The sequence below is a fragment of the Paramisgurnus dabryanus genome, chromosome 5, assembly GCF_030506205.2.
Source record: "Paramisgurnus dabryanus chromosome 5, PD_genome_1.1, whole genome shotgun sequence".
Classification (NCBI taxonomy): domain Eukaryota; kingdom Metazoa; phylum Chordata; class Actinopteri; order Cypriniformes; family Cobitidae; genus Paramisgurnus; species Paramisgurnus dabryanus.
Window position 1 is genome coordinate 32180026 of NC_133341.1, and position 23703 is coordinate 32203728.

Consider the following 23703-nt stretch of genomic DNA (forward strand, 5'->3'; position numbering starts at 1 on the left):
TATTAAATATTATAAATATAAACAAGTCTGTCTTACGCAAAGCATAAAGACTTCCTTGTTAGAACGTCGGACTCTCATGCCGGACCGGAGCAGTACGACTCTCGCTCAGGGTGGGTGCGAGTAGGATATTTTTTTCAAGAAATTGCTTAAAGGGGACATTTTACAAGATGTAAATCAAATCTTTGGTGTCCTCAGAGTACACATGTGAAGTTTTACCTCAAAATATGATATAGATAATTTATTATAGCATGTTAAAAACGCCACTTTGTAGGTGTGAGCAAAAATGTGCCGTTTTTGGGTTTGTCCTTGAAAATGCAAATGAGCTGATCTCTGCACTAAATGTCAGTGCCATGGTTGGATAGGCAAGGCAAGGCAAGTTTATTTGTATAGCACATTTCATACACAGAGGTCATTCAAAGTGTAGTTCATTCAAAGTGCTTTACACTTTGAATGACTTTGAATAGTACAGATTAAGAGGCGGAATTATTATAATAAGATCCCCTTCTGACATCACAAGGGGAGCCAAAATTCAACATGCTATTTTTTTCACATGCTTGCAGAGAATTGTTCACCAAAACTAAGTTACTGGGTCGATCTTTATCACATTTTCTAGGTTTATAGAAGCACTGGGGACCTAATTATAGCACTTAAACTTGGAATAGTCAGATTTTCATCATATGTACCCTTCAATAACCCGAATAATCATAATATTTTATATTTATTTATATTAACCTCCTAAGACCCAAGCTTTCAGATTTCTTTCAGCTATTTTGTGGTTAGGAAGAAACAATAGATATAATAACCAAATATTTTTCTTTGAACATGAAGCAGTGTAATAGTCCACGTTTGTGTATAACAGGTTCCAGTTACACAGAATTAAGTATTAAGGTGCAAACAACAAAAAAATGTGATGTCCACACACCAGGTCTTAGGAGGTTTATATATACATTTCATAAATACAAATATTTGAAAAACATCCCCCCTCTGATTTGTTCACAAATTGTATCCTGGATATAATTATTTGAATATTAATGAAGGCACAGATGTAGAGGAACAGATGAGTCAGTAAATACATTTTGGCATTTAATCTCACAAGAAACACTATGAGTTTGTCTTAAATGTGCTCAATTGATTCATTTCAGTGTTTTCATGAAAATTAAATAACTACTACACCGCCATCGCTACGGTACACAGTGGCTCTCCGTGACCTTTCAAAGTGATTACATAACATTCTGGGCCAGCGATTGTTTCGCTAGATAAGACCCATATGCATTGAAACCATTGAGGTCCACTATATGAAGAAAAATCCAGATTTTTTTACCCTCAAATTTTTTTCGACTGAAGAAAGAAAGACATAAACATCTTGGATAACATGGGGGATGAGAAAATTATCTGTTTTTTTTTTATAAAAGAGTAAAGTTTTAAAAATGGCCATAGCTGAGCTCTTATGTGTTTGCTGTGTGTGTGTGTGTGATCATTTACAGTATATCCACAGTACATTAAGAGTCACATGGAAAGAGAGCAACAGTCTGGCATTTTGAAGATTCCCATCAGGAAACGGATCTCCACCCTGAATGTCTGGAGAACAGCTCAGCTCAGGTCAGGTCAGACTGAACAAAAATGCTTCACAGTAAACCATAACTATACTGACGGCAGTTTCCATATCAATACAGCAGTTAACCAGTTTCTTACTTTTCATTGAAGACTTGGCTGCTCCTACATTTCCAATTGAAAACAAGTGTTGCATCAAAACTGCTTCAAGCTCTAAATCTAATTAAGTTTGCTTTACCATATTATAAATAATTACAGAGTAAAAGGAAAATCTTTTTCAATCACAAATGCATCATTAACTAACTACAAAGACCTGGATCACTTCTCTACTGCACCTTTTATTTGTTTTTAAAAGCATGTTTTAATTAGACCGAAATATCTTGATATCAAAAGTTTTTCAGTAAATGTAAAACACAAAGTCAACATAAATAACAGCTGCAAATATAATCTGCATTTTATGATGTACAAATTGGTCCATTATATCCAAAAATTGCTAATTGCTCCACCAAGTATAATAAAGTTACATTGTGATGACAAACTAAAGTGGCTGTTTTGCAGTTGTTGCTAGAGACTGACTGAGCATTGATCTTACACAAACCTGCTAACTAAAACTGTCAGATACATTTCAGCGGTGCTGCAGCCAATCCGAGCGGTTACATTTATATTCTAGGGCCTAGAAACCTCACAAAACCAACAGTCAGCTATAAAACTACATTCACTCAGAAGTGAAATAAAGGCCATTTTGTCCTCAGAGGTGTGCTCACATGAAGCATGAGTGCGGTGTAAATAGTCTGTTTATTTTGACTGCAGGGGGAAAAAGTACTCAAGGTGCCCAAACGACAGTTTTCCAGCTAAATGGTCTGTGAAAGGTGAATTATCTCTCTACACACTCGCTTACAAAACCCTCAGAGTCCACACTAAAACACATGCTTCTCTAGTGCACACTAAAACACATACTTCTCTAGTGCACACTAAAACACATGCTTCTCTAGTGCACACACTAAAACATATTGTATGTTCATGCTGCTAGTGCATTCTTAAACAAATGCTTCACTACTAGTGCACACTAACACATATTGCATCCTGCTAGTGAACGCGTAGACACATGCTTCTCTAGTGCACACTGAAACCATACTGTATGCTTCTAGTGCATTGAAAAGCATGTTTCCTTTAGGCACACTAAAACATACTGTACACTTCTAGTGCACACTAATATACGTGCTTTTCTAGTGCACACTGAAACTATACTGTACACCTCTAGTGCACACTAATAGCATGCTTCTCCGGTGCACACTAAAACATAAAGTATGCTTCTAGTGCATGCATAAGCATGTTTCCTTTACTGCACTCTTTTAGTGCACGCTAAAACACATGCTTCTCTAGTGCACACTTAAACATACTGTACGCTTTGAGTGCACGCTAAAACACATGCTTCTCTAGTGCACATTAAAACATACTGTACGCTTCTAGTGCACGCTAAAACACATGCTTTTCTAGTGCACACTAAAACATACTGTACTCTTCTAGGGCACGCTAAAACACATACTTATCAAGTGCACACTGAAAACATACTGTACACTTCTAGTGCACCCTAAAACGCATACTTCTCTAGTGCACACTTAGACATACTGTACTCTTTTAGTGGATGGTAAAACACATACTTCTCTAGTGCACACTTAAACATACTGTACTCTTTTAGTGGATGGTAAAACACATACTTCTCTAGTGCACACTTAAACATACTGTACTCTTTTAGTGGACGGTAAAACACATACTTCTCTAGTGCACACTAAAACATACAGTAAGCTTCCAGTCCATGCTAAAACACATACTTCTCTAGTGCACACTTAGACATACTGTACTATTTTAGTGCACGCTAAAACACATGCTTTTCTAGTGCACACTTAAACATACTGTACTCTTTTAGTGGACGGTAAAACACATACTTCTCTAGTGCACACTAAAACATACAGTAAGCTTCTAGTGCATGCTAAAACACATGCTTTTCTAGTGCACACTTAGAAATACTGTACTCTTTTAGTGCACGCTAAAACACATGCTTTTCTAGTGCACACTTAAACATACTGTACAATTCTAGTGCACGCTAAAACACATGCTTCTCCAGTGCACACTAAACATACTGTTCTCTTCAAGTGCACGCTAAAACACATGCTTTTCTAGTGCACACTAAAACAAACTGTACTCTTCTAGTGTATGCTAAAACACATGCTTCTCTAGTGCACACTAAAACATACTGTACATTTCTAGTGCACGCTAAAACACATGCTTCTCTAGTGCACACTTAAACATACTGTACGCTTCTAGTGCACACTAATATACGTGCTTTTCTAGTGCACACTGAAACTATACTGTACACCTCTAGTGCACACTAATAGCATGCTTCTCCGGTGCACACTAAAACATAAAGTATGATTCTAGTGCATACATTAGCATGTTTCCTTTACTGCACTCTTTTAGTGCACGCTAAAACACATGCTTCTCTAGTGCACACTTAAACATACTGTACGCTTTGAGTGCACGCTAAAACACATGCTTCTCTAGTGCACATTGAAACATACTGTACGCTTCTAGTGCTAAAACACATGCTTTTCTAGTGCACACTAAAACATACTGTACTCTTCTAGGGCACGCTAAAACACATACTTATCAAGTGCACACTGAAAACATACTGTACACTTCTAGTGCACCCTAAAACGCATACTTCTCTAGTGCACACTTAGACATACTGTACTCTTTTAGTGGATGGTAAAACACATACTTCTCTAGTGCACACTTAAACATACTGTACTCTTTTAGTGGACGGTAAAACACATACTTCTCTAGTGCACACTAAAACATACAGTAAGCTTCCAGTCCATGCTAAAACACATACTTCTCTAGTGCACACTTAGACATACTGTACTATTTTAGTGCACGCTAAAACACATGCTTTTCTAGTGCACACTTAAACATACTGTACTCTTTTAGTGGACGGTAAAACACATACTTCTCTAGTGCACACTAAAACATACAGTAAGCTTCTAGTGCATGCTAAAACACATGCTTTTCTAGTGCACACTTAGAAATACTGTACTCTTTTAGTGCACGCTAAAACACATGCTTTTCTAGTGCACACTTAAACATACTGTACAATTCTAGTGCACGCTAAAACACATGCTTCTCCAGTGCACACTAAACATACTGTTCTCTTCAAGTGCACGCTAAAACACATGCTTTTCTAGTGCACACTAAAACAAACTGTACTCTTCTAGTGTATGCTAAAACACATGCTTCTCTAGTGCACACTAAAACATACTGTACATTTCTAGTGCACGCTAAAACACATGCTTCTCTAGTGCACACTTAAACATACTGTACGCTTCTAGTGCACGCCAAAACACATGCTTCTCTAGTGCACACACTAAAGCACATGCTTTTATATCGGAATGTAAAAGATACTGTATGTATCTGTTTCTAGTGCACACTATAGCATATGCTTCTCTACAGCAAAGTAAAACATACTGTACACTTCTAGTACATGCTAAAACACACACTTCTTCACTTGAAAGCAAAAGGTTAACATATCGTACACTTCTAGTGCACACTAGAACACACTTCTCTGAAGACAACACTAGAGCAGTGACACAGACCAGCATCTATATGAATGTTATAAATAGATGAGATGTTATGGCTGAGAGGAATTGCTCTATGAAATGCAGCTTATCCTCAATCTAGAAAAGTGATCAGTAAGCGAATCGAGTGCTGACTATAACCTGCATTTCTCCGAAATCAATTATTAGTCTTAAAATCTGCCATAGTACTCATTATTACAAAAACTTACAAATGAAATATTTTGGTAAAATGCATCTATCTTTGAAGAGATTTGTAAACAGCTCTTTGGATTTGGTTTATTGGACTCAGAAAAGCATTTAGTACTGATGACGGTAAATCTAATAACAACTGGCTGAAGCACTAACACGTTCATTTCATCTAATAGAAGTGATTCAAGATTTAGGGTTGACTGTAAACATTCATTGTTATGTCAAAGGCTCACAGGATTATAAAACACTAAAACCAAATGGAGTTCAGCACATGTTTCTTATTCACCTAATAAGATGCAATTTCTTATAGTTTGTGTTTACTAAATGTCATGAAATGTGACAAATTATTATTATTATTTATTAAACCATCATTTAATGAGAATTCAATCTGCAAGTGATTTAGTTTAGTTTATTTGGAAAAGGTTTGGCTCTGCGGTACAACACTGCGTTTAAACATCAATCCATTAACGTTATTAAGTAATGAGTTCAAGCTTTCAAGCCTAGTTGCCCAACCAATGTTTTGCAGATAAACCAGCCCCCAGTGTTGAATAAATCCTGATATTAAATAAAAGCCTGATTTCATATAAACACTGGCTCATTGTTCAGGCCTCCTCAAGCAGAGGTCGGTAAATTGCGCCGGAGACCCGGCCTAACCCTCTTTCCTCTCCAGTGAGTTTGTCTTGCCTACAGAAGATCCATAAATCAAAGTGGCAGCTCGCCCAGGCCGTCAAAAAAAAAAAAAAAAAAACACAACCTCTCTTCTTTTCATTTTGAGGAACGAACAACGCTGACGCCACTTTCACAATCTTCCTTCACATCGATCAGAGAGGAGAGCTTTATGACCCTCGAATCTACCGACTACTGCATGGGCCGTGAAGGGTCGCAAGGTTTTCGCCCGACCGTTTGTCAGTCTGATGGAGGACTGACCCTCGAGGTGGCGGTAAATAAGTGGACATTAGTACACAGCTCAAACGTTTGGTGGTGAGAAAGAGAAAGTGATAAAGTGAGGCAGCGAGTGGATTGAGATCGCTCAGGGTGGTGACAGATCATGAGAAAAATAGCTTCATGTTTCAAAACTTACAGATAACATTCAAGAGCATTTAAGAGAAGAGAAATTTAGGGATCAATGCTATTTTGTCCCTGGTCACAATCATTCAGCAGCATCCGCAAAACAAACCACAACAGGGTTTCAAGTAGGAGGAGGCTGAGGATACGAGGCAAAAGATAAACTCAATTATGTGTTTGCATGATTAACTATTGCTGTCATTTCAAAGTAAACAAATCATCAAATTCACTAATTGATATAAAAGCATTTTGGCATCAGGTGTGATATAATAATTATGAAGGTTTTGTACAGTGTGTGTATGTATAAATACTGTATAAAGAGCTCAGATGCAAAAGCAATCAAAAATGAGACGTTTATGATATTGACCAAATGCTTTCAGCACGCCTAATCCTGGCTTTAGGCCATTCAGAAATATGGGTTTGTTTGCATAATCTGTTGATTTTTCAGCAAAGTCCTCTTGAGTCTACAGAAGACGACAGGAATGTGGCAGCCACAGGCATTACTGTAATGTTTCTTCATTTTTACATTTTGAATTCTGACCTTCATTACTTGCAGTGCTTCTTTAGTGATTTGGCAACTGTTTACTATGACTTGTCCAAAGAAGTGGAGATTTTTGCAAAAAACATTGCACGTACTTTATACAGCGAAAGACTCGCCCCCAAGTCATCCAAGAAGTTTACGTCTTTTTTGTTCAGTCAAGAAGAAATTACGTTTTTTTATGGAAAACATCACAAGTTTTCTCCATTTTAGTGGACTTCAGCAGTTTGTAGTTTCAATGCAGCTTCAAAGGGCTCTAAACAATTCCAACCCAGACATAAGGAATCCAGTGAAACCATCGTCATTTTCACCAAAAATATAAAAAATATGTCCTTTTTTGACCACAACTTCTTGTCTTGCACTAGCCGCGTGATGTGCAAGCGTGACCTTATGTATTATGTAATCACATGGAAAGATCACCTGTTACATATGTGAAACGCACACTTGTGGACCATTTACCACAATAAATTGACACAAAGACGTTAATAAGTATCATTCGATATACAACAACGTCTGAACGCTCCTTTTTCTTCACACCTGTAAACACTGGGGCGGTAGTTTCACATACGTCATGCATGACCTCTTGACCTGTTTACGTCATACGTAAGGTCACGCTGGTGAGTGAAGTTGTGGTTTGCGGAAAATGACACTTGTTTTGCTAGATAAGACCCTTAAGGGCGATTTAGTGTCGTGCGTAGGTCCTACGGCGTAGGTTCCGGGTCGGTTTTCATTTATACTGTTGCGTCGTCCTCTGCGTCGATGTGCAAACACATGCGCAAACCGCTGGTAGGCAGTACCCACGCGTGTAACCACAGTAGCACCGCCACCGTCAGAGAAGAAGAAGCTTGGCAAGTTAACCCACAAACGAAGAAGAAACAGCAACTTGTTGTGTATGATTTGAGAAGACCAGCAATGTTGGAAGTAAATAAACAGTGACTTTTGTTGCAGTTTGAGTTAAATCACTCCTCAACTTGGCTCATCTTTGTTTTCACCGTCACAAACGGAAATACCTATGACACAGTTTTTTTTACCTGACGGGAGGGGTTCTGGTGGACCAATCACAGCGCTTGCGGTCCGCGTAGAGCCGACGCGGTGTTAGAAATTTTGTGAGGTGCGCGTCAGGCTGCGCAGAGCTACGCACGGGCTACGGATAGCCTACGGCGTAGGACCTACGCACGACTATAAATCACCCTTTATGCCTCGGTTGTGATTGTTTAGAGGCCTCTGAAGCTGCATTGAAACTGTAAACTGATGAGGTCCAATTAAGTCCACTACATGGAAAAAAATCCTGGAATTTTTACCTTAAAAAGCGTAATTTCTTCTCGACTGAACAAAGAAAGACTTAAACATCTTGGATAACATGGGGGTAAATTATCTGAATTTTCTTTTATGAGTGTGGAATATTCCTTTAAATACCCATGAAATGCCAAAATTCTAATCATCCAATTACTGACTAATAACCTTTTTTATTAAAATACAGTAAAACTTAATTTAAAGAGCACATATATCCGATTCACGATTTTACATTTCCTTTGGTGTGTAAGTGTGTATAAGTACATGTTAGGGATGCTCCGATCGATCAGCCGCAGAGCGATATCGGCCGATAACGGCATTATATGACTCGATTGGTACTCGCTAAATTTGTCGATCTCATGAACCGGTCTTTCTGTTTACTTTTGTCATCATAGGTTCTGAATGCGGCTGCAATTAGAGAGCATTTTTACATAGTGTGAGCATTTTTATAACCCGTTGCTCATGTGCGACGTGCAGATTTGGATTTTTCTCTTTGCCTTTACAGAGATATGCGTATTTTCTATGAGGACGTGCTCAGGGTCAACAGAGTGACACGTCTTCACATCCCCATCTAAAAGTGTATACAACACATATCAATCGCAGACAGACAATTGCACCCTCATGTCGAACGTTTATTATTTGCATGCGTTTTAAAGTTTTGACTGTTTAAACTTCCATTTTCCACACCGCAGCCGGTCATCAGTGCACGTGAACGGAGCAATCTCTCACGTCTTAAAGCTGCAGTAACCTAATTCATCTCTCAATAAAATCACTCTCTGCTCTTTACTTAAGAACTGGGGGTACGAGGCAGTTTCATAACACCTAATTATTAATATCTGCATTAATATGATCATAAATATACCATTATTAATACCATTGTCAATACTATCATTATTAATATTATTACTACTCATCATCCCTATTATAACTGCTATTATCATTAATATTATTGATATTATATTAAGATTACCATTATCAATAATATTATTATTTTAATTAATATTATTATTGTTAGTACTACTACTATTACTTATTATTTATATGATTTTTTTTAATCTTCTTCCTGATCCTTCACTCTCCCCCTAAGTCTGGATGAAATTAGTATTTTTGTTAATTTGTTTATCATTACTATTATTGCTATTTGTCATTTCATATTAATATAATTTTTCATTATTATTATTGTTAATAATATTCCTATTATTATTATTATTGCTATTATCACCCTCCTTATCCATTTTGTTTATTTATTTACATCTAATTATGTCTGTTGTACTTATGCGACTTTATTCAAAATTTTTCCACTCTTAAATCCAATTACATTTACAGTTATATACACACACACACACACACACACACATCTTACTGGTTGTTAAGTATGTTTTGTGGATCTATGTATTTGTACGTTGCATTTCACTTCTAATCTGTAAATATTGTAATTGTCTGTTTGCAAAAAAAATAAAATAATAATTCATACAGTAAAGAATTGTTTTGTTTGAAGTGTTTTATTTTCATTACTTTTAACATAAGCCTTTTTAAAAGGCATATTAAATTTCTCTTTGAAGAAGAAATATTTGTTGTGCTAATTTATTTGACTCTCTATTAAAACAATAATATACCTAATTACTGCAAGTAATATAACAAAGGCAGCATCTGTGGTATTCCTTTATCTAGAAAAAATGTTACCAGTTACAGTCATCAAAGAGCTTGCATATCAGCTTAAAAAAAAAATCGATATCGGCATTGGTATCGGCCGATCACGAAGACAACAAATCGGTGATCGGCCTGCAAAAATCCTGATCGGAGCATCCCTAGTACATGTTAATGATATGCAAAAGTTACAAACCCCAAACAATGACGCAAGTAATAGTCTCCAACGTAAACCTCTTTTCTTGGACTACAACAAACACACGGATTGTAGGCAACAGTTTACTTCCTGGGATTGGTGATGTAGTAAAAACCGACATTATCATAATTCCTCTCGCTTCGGACTCACAGCCTGTAAGTTAACTCCTATTAGCATTGCATTGTGTGTAAATCTTTCAAACATGGTAAGGAGCGTCACATTTCCAGCTGACATCAGAGGCATTCAGAACAATCACAACATACAGATTAGCTGGCCAATCAGGGACACAGAACTTTTCAAATCCGTGCGTTTCAAGAAGAGAGTGAAATCTGGAGCTACAAAAATATACGGTATATGGAAAATAATGATTTTGACACTCAGGTATTATACCAAAATACACAAAATAAAATAGTTTTTTTTGCAATGAAATAGGTGCACTTTAAGTGAAATTACTGAACCTAAACAGAAGAGTCTGATTTACAAAAAAAAACACCCTTAGAGGGTTTTGCATTTGAACTCTTCATATATAACTGTTAAAGCATTGTGTTGCACAAAAGGTTGTAGGTTCAGTTCCCAGGGAAAACATACTTATAAAACTGATGCACTTTTTAAAAAGTTTTATTTTACAGGCTTTTATGCCTTTATTTGGATAGTATAGTAGAGAAATGACAGAAAAGTGTTGGGTGGAGATAGTGGAGCCGAATCAGCAAAAGGACCGCAATGACCGGAATCGAACTCGGGCCGCCGTGAGCACACTGGCTCTATACCACGGGGGCTATCAGTGCAGACAAACAAAATGTATGAATATTAAGACATTTTGGATAAAAGTGTCTGCCAAAAGCATAAATATGAATATTTATGACAAATAAAATGTCTGTGTACTATACACAGAAAAATTCACACAGGTCTTCATTTCTTTATTGGCTCCATGATCTGTTTTTTTCTTTCTTTAAGTGTTGAAGCAGACACAGTAACTGAGGTCATCGCTGAATAAAAGTGTTTTTAGCTCACTGAACTGTGCTTGTTGTCCCTGGACATCGGTGAAACAAAGACCTTGGATTAGTGATGAGAAGAGAGTCAGCACTTTCACATGTTCGCTTTAAACTCATCTCCAGAGTCTCAACATTAGTCTCGATCCAACAGCTCGAGGCTTTGACCTTACAACCATTGAAAGGTTGTTTAAAAAGGTTTGGGTAGAAATCGTCTGATCTGAAGAGGCTTTCAAAGCTCACAGTCAGAAGGCTGCACGCAGGCACTAAATCAGCATAAGGGGCAAAAGAGAGATAAAAATAGACAGCAACCCTGTGCTTATCAAACAACACTTGGCTTTTGGCTGCCTGCCTGCAGGGAGGAAAGACACTGAACGTTAGATAAAGAGAAGCCTGTCTTTTGTCTCCTGGCCGGAGGAGGACACAAGCCGTCTAGCGTGAGAACGATGCATTCCTGTCATCTAACGCATAAAGACATTAAACCCTGCAGAAAACAACAGTTCAGTTCCTTTGAAGCCAACTCGGAGCATTGCTTGCTGTCGATTACCACAGGTTTTTAAAAAAACTAAAAACTTGCATTACCAGACGCAAAGTTCAAGCCTGATGAAAAAACATTCAAACATCAGACTATTAATTAAAGGCACATTATGTCATTTTTTACCACTAGAGGGGTAGCTTGATGACGTTGTGAGTTATCATCCTCATGTTCACGGATGATGTAATGCAATAAAGATTTATAACCATCACAATGAAAGCCAATAGGGTAGACTGAAAAAAAAACTACAACTAGTACATTGCACGCCTAGCTGCGCAGAACGATCGGAGTGTGACATCAAAGTGTACAGAGAGCGACAAAAGCAGTACTATTGAGTCGCTCTTGTGACACTTTGATGTCATTCGCTGATTAGTCTGATTAATTATTCTGCATTAAAGCATAAACAGAGGATAATGCGGACAAACTGTACATTTCACTGTACATAACACTGTACTAATGATTTTTAGATATATTAAAGGAATAGTTCGCCCCAAAAAGCTAATTAGCCCATAATTTACTCACCTTAATGCCTAATCCTAGGTGTATATGCATTTCTTTTTCACATGAACACATTAAGAGAGAGTTATATTAAATAGGGCGTCACAATTATGAAATTTAGCTGGCGGTTAATTGTCTAACAAATTATGACCGTTAATTGCCTGTTTAGGGCTTTGACGATTAATTGCCTCTTTTATTGCTTTGAATTCTAATAAGGTTTTTTGTTTGTTCATGAAATAATTTTTACACATTGTAGTGATTTATTTAACCACGTTACAATCATGTTACAGCAGCCAAGTCCTTGATTATTACGCCAGAATGAGAGTATAGTTCCTATCCATTTCTGCCTAGGAAATCGCAACTTTTAATTTTCCGTCAGTCTTAGTACACGATGTAACTACAGAAGAGTCAAATTTTCAATAGGAAAAATATTGAAACTCTTTGGTTATTTTTTAGCGTGATGCTAATGGTCTAATCAGATTCAATGGATTGTGCTAAGCAAAGCTAAAAGTGGTAGTGCCAGACCCGGAGATCAGCTGAATGAAATCCAAAACTGTAAAAATTAAACATTTAACTCTAGAGGAGCTGCAAAATGAGCATATTTTCAAAAAATGTGGAGTTTCCCTTTAAGTAGTAGCCAATCCTACTAAGGTCGAGTCGCTCTTATGACATGTTGATGTCAGTACTGGACCACATTTCTGCAGTGGCTGCAAAAAAATCAATCACTTCCCTAAATCTGGAATTGCTGTTTCGGAAATGTATGCTTTACCTGGCAGTTCATACTGCTTATCAAAGTTTTGCAGCATTTCTTTAAAGTCACAATGAAATTGAAATGAAAAACTATATATATATATATATATATATATATATATATATTTAATATTGTGGTATTATTAACAAATGACTTATCTGTGAGCTTCATTATTTTTTTAAAAATTGGTGTGCTCATAATCTTTAATCAAAAATGCAAATCTCCTTCCCTCCTCAAAACGATCTCTCTTCACTTCCAGTCAAAAGTATGGCAGGTGGGCGGGGTCCGGGAGAAGATCGCAGCGATTAGCAATTAGCAACACGACCCAACTTCAAATGATCCAAACAGATCTCGATGGACAAATTCAAATCCAGACCTGCCTTATTTCATCTCAAAAGCTGTTTCATTCAGATATACGTCACCACGGGGAAAATAAGGCAATCGCTACTTCCGTTTCATGGCGACTTTAAATGCTTCTACTGTATTGAATGGCTTTGCGATGCATCATGTTACGTTGTCAGTTAAGTAGCGCCATCTGATACTGTCTTGTTTATACAGGCACTCCTTGTGTTTTTAGAGAGATATGCAATTATTGCGGTGATCTAAAATCATTGCGATAATGTCAAACAATCGCAATTAGACGATTATTTAATCAGCCTTGATTCTTCCTAGCTTTGTAATAGCATTGTTTATTTATTTGCATTTATCAGACACTTTTATCCAACACAAGGTATACATTTTTATCAGTGTGTGTGTGTGTTCCCTGGGTTCGAACTCATAACCTTTTATGTTGCTAATGCAATGCTCTACCACTGAGCTATACAGGAGCATTAAATAGTGGCCACTTGTTTGAAATGAAACAATACGATTGTGAGAAAAAACTATTCCTATTTCAAGAATTTAGCCTTTAAAACATTGTGTTTGATTGTAAACTAGGGCTGCATAACGATTAATCGCAACTAATTGTTTGCAGAATAAAAGTTTTTGTTTACATCATATAAGTGTGTGTACTGTGTTTAAAAATGTTATATAATATATATATTTAAGAAAAAATATAACAAGTATTCATTTTTATTTACTATATAAATTATATATAACTATAAAAATGTATATACTGTACATATTTAAATATTTCTTAAATATATACATGCATGTGTGTGTGCAATTATAAATAGGGATGCACCGATACCGATACTGGTATCGGCCTTGATACCACATTTTCTAAAGTACTCGTACTCGTTAAAAGTCCCCCGATACCTGGAATCGATACCACGGTCTGAGAAATGTCTATGTTTGAGCGACATGTAAGGGGTTAATGCCTCTTGTGTTGTCCAAAGAGGCAGAGTTTACAACAAACTGGAAAACTAGTCCTTTGTTTTTTTGTTAAATTATTTGAAAGCTGTTACCTGTAAATTTAAATCATGTTTTTTTATTAAGTACTCGGTATCGGTAAGTACTGAAATGCAAGTACTCGTACTCCAAAAAAGTGGTATCGGTGCATCCCTAATTATAAATTCATTATTAAACACAGTACACACACACACACACACACACACACACACACACACACACACACACACACACACACACACACACACACACACACACACACACACACACACACACACACACACACACACACACACACACGCATATATATAATGAAAACAAAAACTTTTATTCTGCAAACGATTAGTTGCGATTAATTGTTATGCAGCCCTATTGTAAATACATTGAGATATGAAATAGCAGCATGCAGAAGTTGGTACATAAGACAGGTGTTAGTTGTAGTGTGTCTCATGAGAACCAATTATACCTGCATGCTGCTTTTTACAATTCAAATACAATTTACAGATATGCTCAAAATACAAATCATTTTCTCTCGCAAACTTATAACTTTGCTTTAAAAGACATATTAACCTACTGGAAAGATATGGATTACTTCATTTAAGTGGTTTTCAAACTGGGGGGGCATGCCGAAAAGCTTTATATGATGATGGATGGGCTTCAAAAAATCAGGTACTACGTGTAAAGTATTATGGATACACATGATAATAGTTGCACATTTTAAACATTAACACAACTGTTATCTGTTATGGACAGCATGGCACACGTTCTGCTGGAAAAATCCTCAAGACCCTACACGTCTAAAACATCCCAGATCAATGCATGTGAACCGCTGTAAACATCCTCAGGCTTTTATTCCCTCGGCCACACAACCAGAGTAACTTGACAAGTACCAGCTGTTCCTATAAACTCAACCTCCAGCTGAAGATTTTAGACAAACACGTGCTCGACCAATTAAAATGTTACGCTAGCTTTATGTTAAAAGTGCTCTCTATTAAGTATTGTTTTCATGTCATTTGGTGTTGGATGACAAGATTGCAGTCTAAGAGACAGAACTCATAAAGACATGCAAGGTCACAGACAAGTTATTACAAGCAAGTGGAGTGAGACAGCTGTTTCTTCTGCCGCCCCCTTTATCTGAAGAAAATCCCTAATCAAGAATTGAAACACTAGATACTCAACCAGTTTAACTTCAAGACCCAGATCTTATGGACATCAAGTGACATATTGGACCCAACACCAAACCATAATTATTTATTAAACAAAATTGTACAAATGTATATGCACTTAACAGCCAAAAATTTCACAAAACATCGCTGTATGCCTCAAGTGAATCCATATTTTATGATGCATTTGCACCACAGCCTTCAATGCACAACAGAAGAAATGGAAAAGAGTTTCTTCTTCCTTTCAAAAGCCGATTAGACTAGTTAACTATGCATGATGTTATGGCATTAACTTCTTACACTCTGAGGCTATTTTGGGGATTTTTGCCTGGATTTGGCCTACCCAATTTCAAAAGCTTCCCATACCCACATGCAGAGGTGCACATACAAAAGTTTGGTATCATTTTACAGGAAACCCTTTGAAATTACATAAAACACTGTTAAAAGTGCTAAACATGGTTGTATGTGTTGTCAGTTCTCTAATAAGCACAAAAATAAATAGGCGCTTTTTGATGTTTTTTTTTCTAAAGTCTGTATTTAAAAGTGTATAACTCTGGCCCTGAGTGGTAACGAAACCTCCAGACAGTTTTGTTTGATTCCAGCAATTGCCAGCTTACAGAGGAAAAAGGAATTTTTTCTCTATCATAATAAATGCAAAAGTTATTTTACTCCAACTGATGGGAGGACTAATACGCTTATGGTGTACAATTTCTGCCAAAAAACATTTGAAGTGCTCCCATAACCACATACAGTGGAATAAATGCAATATCTTTATATCATTTTGCAAAAATCCCTTTGAAGTTACATAAAAAGCTGTTGTTTGTGACAAATAGTGTTATTTATGTGGTTTTTCATATGCTAAAACACCAAATTTTCTTTTTTTATGTTGTAAATACTATCTTTGATAGTGTATAACTCTGGTTCTGGGTGGTCTAGCAGACTGCAGACAGTTCTGGTTGTTACCAGCAGCAGACAGTAAACACCCAAAAAAAGAATGAACTCTTTAGCATGTCGCATTCAAAAGTTATTCTCATTTTACTGAAGTGTGCGAAAATACATTTTTCATATAAATATTAATTTTTTGTTTTCCACATATAATAAATAGCAAGGGATTAATTATGCACACAACCAAAGAAAATGCAGTGAATGGACTCATTTTTTAGAGTAGGACCTAAAATAAAAGATGGTGTATAATTTGTGGCTATATGTGCTATCTGAGGCAGTCCACACTCAAGTTTCCAATATGTTTACAAAAGACAATTTTTTACCTCATTATTCATTCGATGATTGTTAGATAGGTGATGATAATAGGACAAAAATAACGCTGCAGACTTATTCCTGAGACTGAGAGCTTTCATTTGATATAAGACTTGCCCATGTTTGTCATACTTGAAAAACATGAAATATATGAATATTAAAAGATATTAAAAAATATCGGGGGGGTGATGGTGTAAATTAATTGTAAATAACTTTCTTACAGTAAAAGATATGTCAAAGTGATGCATATCTGCAGAAAGTAGAGAGTCTAAGCTTTCAAACAGTATCTCATATGTGGTACTGGGTCCATGACAGACCATTACAAATTACAGGAATATTTTATATTAAGTCAAAATAAGATAATTCTGGACCCGGTACAGGGTCCACAGAGTTAAAGAAGTTAAACATCCCATCAGGACATGCCTGCAAATGCAACCCGCTGATATCCATTGCTCTAGCCTTTCCTCAACAAAACACAGGATTTGTATTTTCTCTTATTTTCGTTTGCATATTGAGGCTTTGAGCATGCAGACACATTCCTTCAACGTCACCGCGTGTTTAACCTTTTGAAGTTTAAGAGAGACACGGCCATACAAGATCAACGACCCATCAGAGACTAAAAGTCTTCAGTGTGTCAGCGGAGCGTTTGAAGATGTCCTGACACGCGTCTCTTTAGCGTGTTAATGCAGCGAGGAGGGCAGGAGATGACATGCACTCAAAGGATTGTTTTAGACAAGCGCTGCATTTCTCAAGGACAGACCTTCACCTCTTTCTAACGTCTCTTACCTCCTGTCCATCGACTGACGCTTCCCTGCCGGTGTTCACTGCCACTCCAGAGTTCATGGTCTCCAAACTCTCGTGGCTGATCGCTTATCCAGGGATAGTAACCCAGTGCTGGTGCGAGCGCAAGGGCAGATGCCTCTGATCAGAAGAGAAACGCTCTCAGGTTCCTCCTGCCTGTGTAATCCACACGCGCCGAGAGGAACACATCCTTGTTTTTTAACATGAAAATCCTGCAGTATTCCAAGTGCAATTCCAGCAGTAATCCACACTAGAGCGAGTTAAATCCACACACTGCTCCGCACATTCCGAAAGCCAGCGCTAGACTCCCGGCAGCAGCTCTGCGCTGCTCCGTCTCTCTCACACACAGCCTGTGAGTGAGCGAGCGAGTGAGGGAGGGTGAGAGAGAGAGAGAGAGAGAGAGAGAGAGAGCGAGAGAGAGAGAGAGAGAGAGAGAGAGAGAGAGAGAGAGAGAGAGAGAGAGAGAGAGAGAGAGAGAGAGAGAGAGAGAGAGCTCCTTTGGGCCTCACAGCTGCATGGGGCCACAGGACAGTGTGTCTTGTGTGTGTGTAATTGTGTCTGAATCAAGAGTGTGAGAGAAAGAGTGAGTGAGTGGGCGCATTTGTTGTGTCTAAATCGCTGTATGTTGTGTGTCTGAATCTTTGTGTGTGTGTGTGTGTGTGTGTGTGTGTGTAATTGACTGCATGTGTGAAAGAGTATGTGTGCATGTTGTGTGTCTAAATCTGTGTGTGCATGTTGTGTGTCTGAATATTTATGTGTGTCTGTTGTGTGTCTGAATCTTTGTGTGTGTGTGTGTGTGTGTGTGTGTGTGTGTGTGTGTGTGTGTGTGTGTGTGTGTGTGTGTGTGTGTGTGTGTGTGTGTGTGTGTGTGTGTGTGTATTTGTGTGTGTTGTGTGTCTGAATCTGTGTGTGATTGTGTATATGTGTATTGTATGTCTGAATCTTTCTCTGTTTGTTGCGTGTCTGAATCTGTTTGTGTTTGCATGTATGTATGTGTGTTGTGCCTCTGAATCTATGTGTTTGCGTGTGTGTTGTGTGTTTTTGTATCTCTCTGTGTGTGTTGTGTGTCTGAATCTCTGTTTGTTTAAGTGCATGTATGCATGTTGTGTGTCTGAATCTGTGTGTGTTATGTGTCTAAATCAGTTTGTATGTGTGCTGTGTGTCTGAATCGCTCTGTGTGTGTTGTGTGTCTGAATCTCTCTCTCTCTCTCTGTGTGTGTGTGTGTGTATGTGTGTGTGTGTGTCTGAATCAGTGTGTATGTGGGTTGTGTGTCTGAATCCCTCTGTGTGTGTGTGTTGTGTGTCTGAATCTCTGTGTGTGTATGTCTGAATCAGTGTGTATGTGTGCTGTGTGTCTGAATCAGTGTGTGTGTGTGTGTTTGTTGTGTGTCTGAATCTCTGTTTGTGTTGTGTGTTTGAATCTCTGTGTGTGTTGTGTGTGTGAATCTATGTGTGTGTTGTGTGTTTGAATCAGTGTGTATGTGTGTTGTGTATAAGAACACACTGAGTGTGTGTCTGTCAGACGTCAATCTGTTGGAATATGATCAGTCACTTTCAGCTCATCTTCTTTCTCCTCTCTGCTCATTCAAACACATTCACTCTTTACAAACTCTCTCTCTCTCTCTCTCTCTCTCTCTCTCTCTCTCTCTCTCTCTCATTTATTTATATAATCATTAAAGGGGAAGTGTGTAGTTTATCTAATTTTAAAATATCTTCTCGTTTGAATCCCAGTATTAGTGCGTTTTGTTTTTCTAAAATTACTCCGCTTGTCTGAGCAGCCTGACGTACTGCATCATCACTGGACACTACATTACTATTACTGTTAAACATCTCCTTTCTTCCTGTCATCACTTTAGCTGTCAGTCACCATTCATTCACTTTGGATAAAATGATGAATTAAATAGATGGTGAGTATAGATCCCTGCCTTTTTAATGTAAAGCTGCTTTGAAACAATTAAACAATTGTGAAAAACTCTATATAAATAAAATTGAATTGAATTGAGTGTGGTTCCAGTCATTTGTATTCTGATCTTCATTCTTCACAGAAAAAAAGTCAGGGTTCGGATCAACATGAAATCCGGAAAAAAACAGAATTTATATTTTTGGGTTAAATGTCTCTTTATCTTACAATATCGCATCAATTACCCGCACAATACCTTTATTAACCCCTTGGAGCCATGTGGATTACTTCTATGAAGGATGAGTCAAAAGTTAAAGTCAAAAAAGGGTTTGTTCCCTGATCGCTGTTTTTCCCTTTATACTGTAAGCTTGGAAAAGTAAGGACATTTACTAAAATAACTCCAAATGTGTTCGTCTGAAAGATGATGGAGATCTGTATCTCGGATTGCTTGAGGGTGATTTTGATATTTTGTTGGATTATCGCTTTAAGTTAAGATACTTTGATTGTAGAGAGATATATAAAGTATTTTCTGCTAAAAGAAAGCAAATATTGATGTTGAATTGTGTCTAATAATTCAACAGCTCCCTCTAGTGAAGTCCACATGTGAATTTTACACAATTCAAGAAATCATTTACCCAAAATAAGAAATCTGTCTTCATTTACTCAAACTGTTAATCAAAGTGACCCTTTTCCTAAAATATATCTCCATATTTTTTTATAAAGAAACATTTAAACTCTGTTCTACAAATAGTAATTGTGATATGAAGACAGCAAATTGTTTACAATTTTTTTTCTCCCTTTCAATCTCTCTCACTCGTGTTTGCTTGCGAACACACGCACACACACGCACGCACGCACACACACTTCTACTCAGCCGGGAATATCACTGTTATGCACAATTACTCGCCCAGTATGGCCTCACACCCTCATCAGAGGTCTGGAAATCATGACTTTCACTGTCACTGTCAATTACCCAGAATGCAACAGCAAATGCACCGTTGTGTCTTGTCATAAGATGTTTAATGATAAACAACATAAACAACAATAACTGTCAAAAGTTCATCTTCATGACTGTCACACCTTATAGGTCCACTGTGTAGATTTTAAGCATCATCTAGTGGTGCGATTGCGAATTGCAACCAACAGCTCAGACACGAGTTCAACGATTTGCCCAAGTAGATTACATACAAAAGTCAATGCAAAGACGCGACCAAACGCGACCAGATGAGTTCTCGCGAGGTGGCCATTCGAATAACACGAATTGGGCGGCACGATTGCAGCGAAAACACGCGCTATTCGCCTCAAACGCGCCTTTGCGCAAGTTGAAAATATTAAACTCAAGCAAACAATTTGCATGACACAAAGTTAAATCCCACTATTTATTTAGAGCGAGCAAGGCGATGCTACACATTTGGTGCATACATAGCATAATGGGTCATACACACCAAACACGAGTTCAACAATTTGCGCGAGTAGATTACATACAAAGAAAAATGCAAAGACGAGACCAGATGAGTCCTTGCGCGGGGCGATTGCCACGAAAGCACACGCTATTCGCCTCAAACGCGCCTTCGCGCAAGTTGAAAATAATCAACTCAGGCGAAAAATTCCCATAACACAAAAGTTAAATCCAGCGAGTAATCTAGAGCAGGCAACACGATGCTACGCATTTGGTGTGTAAGTAGCATAATGGGACATACACACCAAACGCGAGTTCAACAATTTGCACGAGTAGATTACATACAAAGTCGATGCAAAGACGTGACCAGACGCCTCCTCACGCGGGGCAATGCGAATGATGCAAATTGGGCGGCGCAATTACCACAAAAACACGCGCTATTTTCCTCAAATGTGCCTTCGACCAATTTGAAAATATTCAACTCAAGCGAAATATTTGCATGACACAAACTTCACAAACTTTTTTGTTTCACACAAAAAAGAAAGTCACACGGTTTTGAAAAGTAATGAGGTTAAGGACATAACTGAATCTTCCCTTTAGTCATACCCTGAATGAAATCCAACTTATTTTAGTCTATTTGTAAAAAAAAAACTGCAGGTGTAAGCATAAAATACATCAAATAAATTGAAATACAGGAAGGAGATGTCATGAAGTCGTTCTGGTGAAGTAATTATAAACCTTTGTGCCGTCAACAGAATTCCCATTTATCATTTCAAACCATTCCCATGATGGTGATGCTTCTTTACATTTGTTTTCTGAAGGATAAGCACACACAAAACACTTTTCTGGTCAAGCAGAATCCACGGGTCTGTGTTAAAGAAAGTGCCTGACACAGCAGACGGCACAAAAAACCTGAAGAAAACAACCCGAATTACATGATCGATCTGACTTGAGTCCAAACTAAGTGCACACATGCATCACTTATCTCCACCAACAGCTCAGTTAACAAATAATATATAAAATAAGATTTCAATGTTTCAGTGAATGTTAAATAAACAAGTGTGAAGTGCATAAATATGAACAGATTTTAAACAGATTCATCTTTCACTGGTGGCCTTTAGTCGGATCACTGTGTCAACATCAGAGAGGCTCTTAGTCCTAACTAACCCAATAATGACATGAGACTAATGGTGTGGAAAGCATCATGGATCAGCTCACGGAATGATTGGATTGGTTGATCTTGTTGTGCTAAGCACATGGAGGTTTTAGTCTGTGTTGAGCTGAACGCCGGCACTTTCTGAACACGACTGACAAAAGACATCTGGTCAAAGTTTAGGATAAACGTTCAACCGTGTTTTGTTTAACATGTCTAACTAGACGAAGACAAAGTAAGGTCAAAATTCCCAGACCACACTTTTCATTTAAAGCAAACAAAGTTTTAGGACACAGAACATATTCATTTTAATGCTATATGAACACCAAAGGCTATTTTCATATGGGAGTTTCACAACATTACACCATAATAAAATAAAAATAATCAATAATTATATATTTCATTTTGGACACAAATACCAAAATATTTATGATTCATCAGGCTGAGAATATAATAGGTGCCATAGAAAGAAAAACTGTATTTATGTAGGCATAGATGAATAATAAGTTGTGTACATGGTTATGACATATCATGAGCCTCAAACACGATTGTTTCCTCCTTCTTATGTAAACCTCGTGCATAGGGCTGTCACGATTATGAAATTTGGCTGACGGTTAATTGTTTAATCAATTGTGGTGATTATGACAATTATTGAATTTTTATTGCTTTGACATTTAATTCTTATAATTTTTTTGTTTGTGACAGATTGTCACAGATTGTTGTGATTATTTAAATTAAATCTTTTGCAAGTTATCTGGCAGTAAATGAAGAGTTTGGTTTCAAAACGCAATAAATCCATTTGGACAAATTTCGATAAAAACGTGTTTTCTATACCAAGAAAGCGACAAGATGAAAACCACTATTTTCTGTTACAAACTTTCACATAGCATCTTTAGGTTATAATAACATTAAGAAATTCAAATCCATAACTTGATTTTCAAAGATTCATTATAAAAACTGATAATTTTTTCCACAAAATGCAAAGTTTTTATTCAAAATGCTATAAATCTATTGAATCAATCGCCTATATAAATGTGCATTCATCTTTGCCATGTTATATTCATTTAGTTGACTAGTTGTACACACTAATTAAAAATATAAACATTAATGTCATTAATCAAAACACTTACTTTGTCATATTAAGAACACTGTCATTGCTGCGGTTATACTTGACGTCGCCGCTTAACGTTTTTCACAGCGATCAGCTGTAAAATGTTTTGGTCCTGCTCGATTTTCGTTGACTTTGAGTAAAATTATGGAAAGTTTTTCATAAGATCCCCTGGGGTCAATGTGTTAGCACGAGTGAAGCTAGATGCTGTCGGGAGAACAAGCGAACGTCTCCCGAGTGCCTTTTGCGTAAATTATTAGATGTTGATGGCTTACGTTTCTTTCCCGTCACAGAAAACCATCACAGGTTTATCAATGCTATTAAAGTATTATTTTGTGTTTGGTGATCACGAAGTACATAGTTGATGAGGAAAACTAGGATTTTGTGTACTCAACACGCCGCCATTGTTTGTTTACATTGCGTGGAATGGAGCGCTGTAATCTGTGGAGTGGATTTATGGCATTCTGTAGAAAAGGAGGAGCGGCGTTTATTGCATTTTGGGGAAAAAGGGAGAAAAAATGACAGAATAACACGGCTGATATTGGATTTTGCGTAAAATTAAGAATTTACTTTTTAATACTGACCTGATATAATACTGATTCTGGCAGTAACTCATTTTTTTCAAAAATGGCGTTCATTGCGTTTTGGAACCAAACTCTTCACACATAGCACATTTTTAAAAGTCATC

The 23703-nt window shown here is 37.3% G+C and overlaps 1 protein-coding gene across 2 annotated transcripts in view; it reads right to left on the bottom strand.

Annotated features, from left to right (window-relative positions):
- The window catches only part of mcc (MCC regulator of WNT signaling pathway), an 84164-nt gene that overhangs the window by 49938 nt on the left and 10523 nt on the right, over window positions 1-23703 (bottom strand). Inside the window, exon 1 of one of the 2 annotated variants that reach the window (XM_065251085.2) lies at window positions 17441-17811. The exons of the other annotated variant lie outside the window; for it this stretch is intronic. Coding sequence (XP_065107157.1) covers window positions 17441-17497 — 57 coding nt within the window. The 5' untranslated portion in view covers window positions 17498-17811. Of the gene's footprint in view, window positions 1-17440; window positions 17812-23703 lie in introns of those variants that run through there. 2 annotated transcript variants of the gene reach the window in all.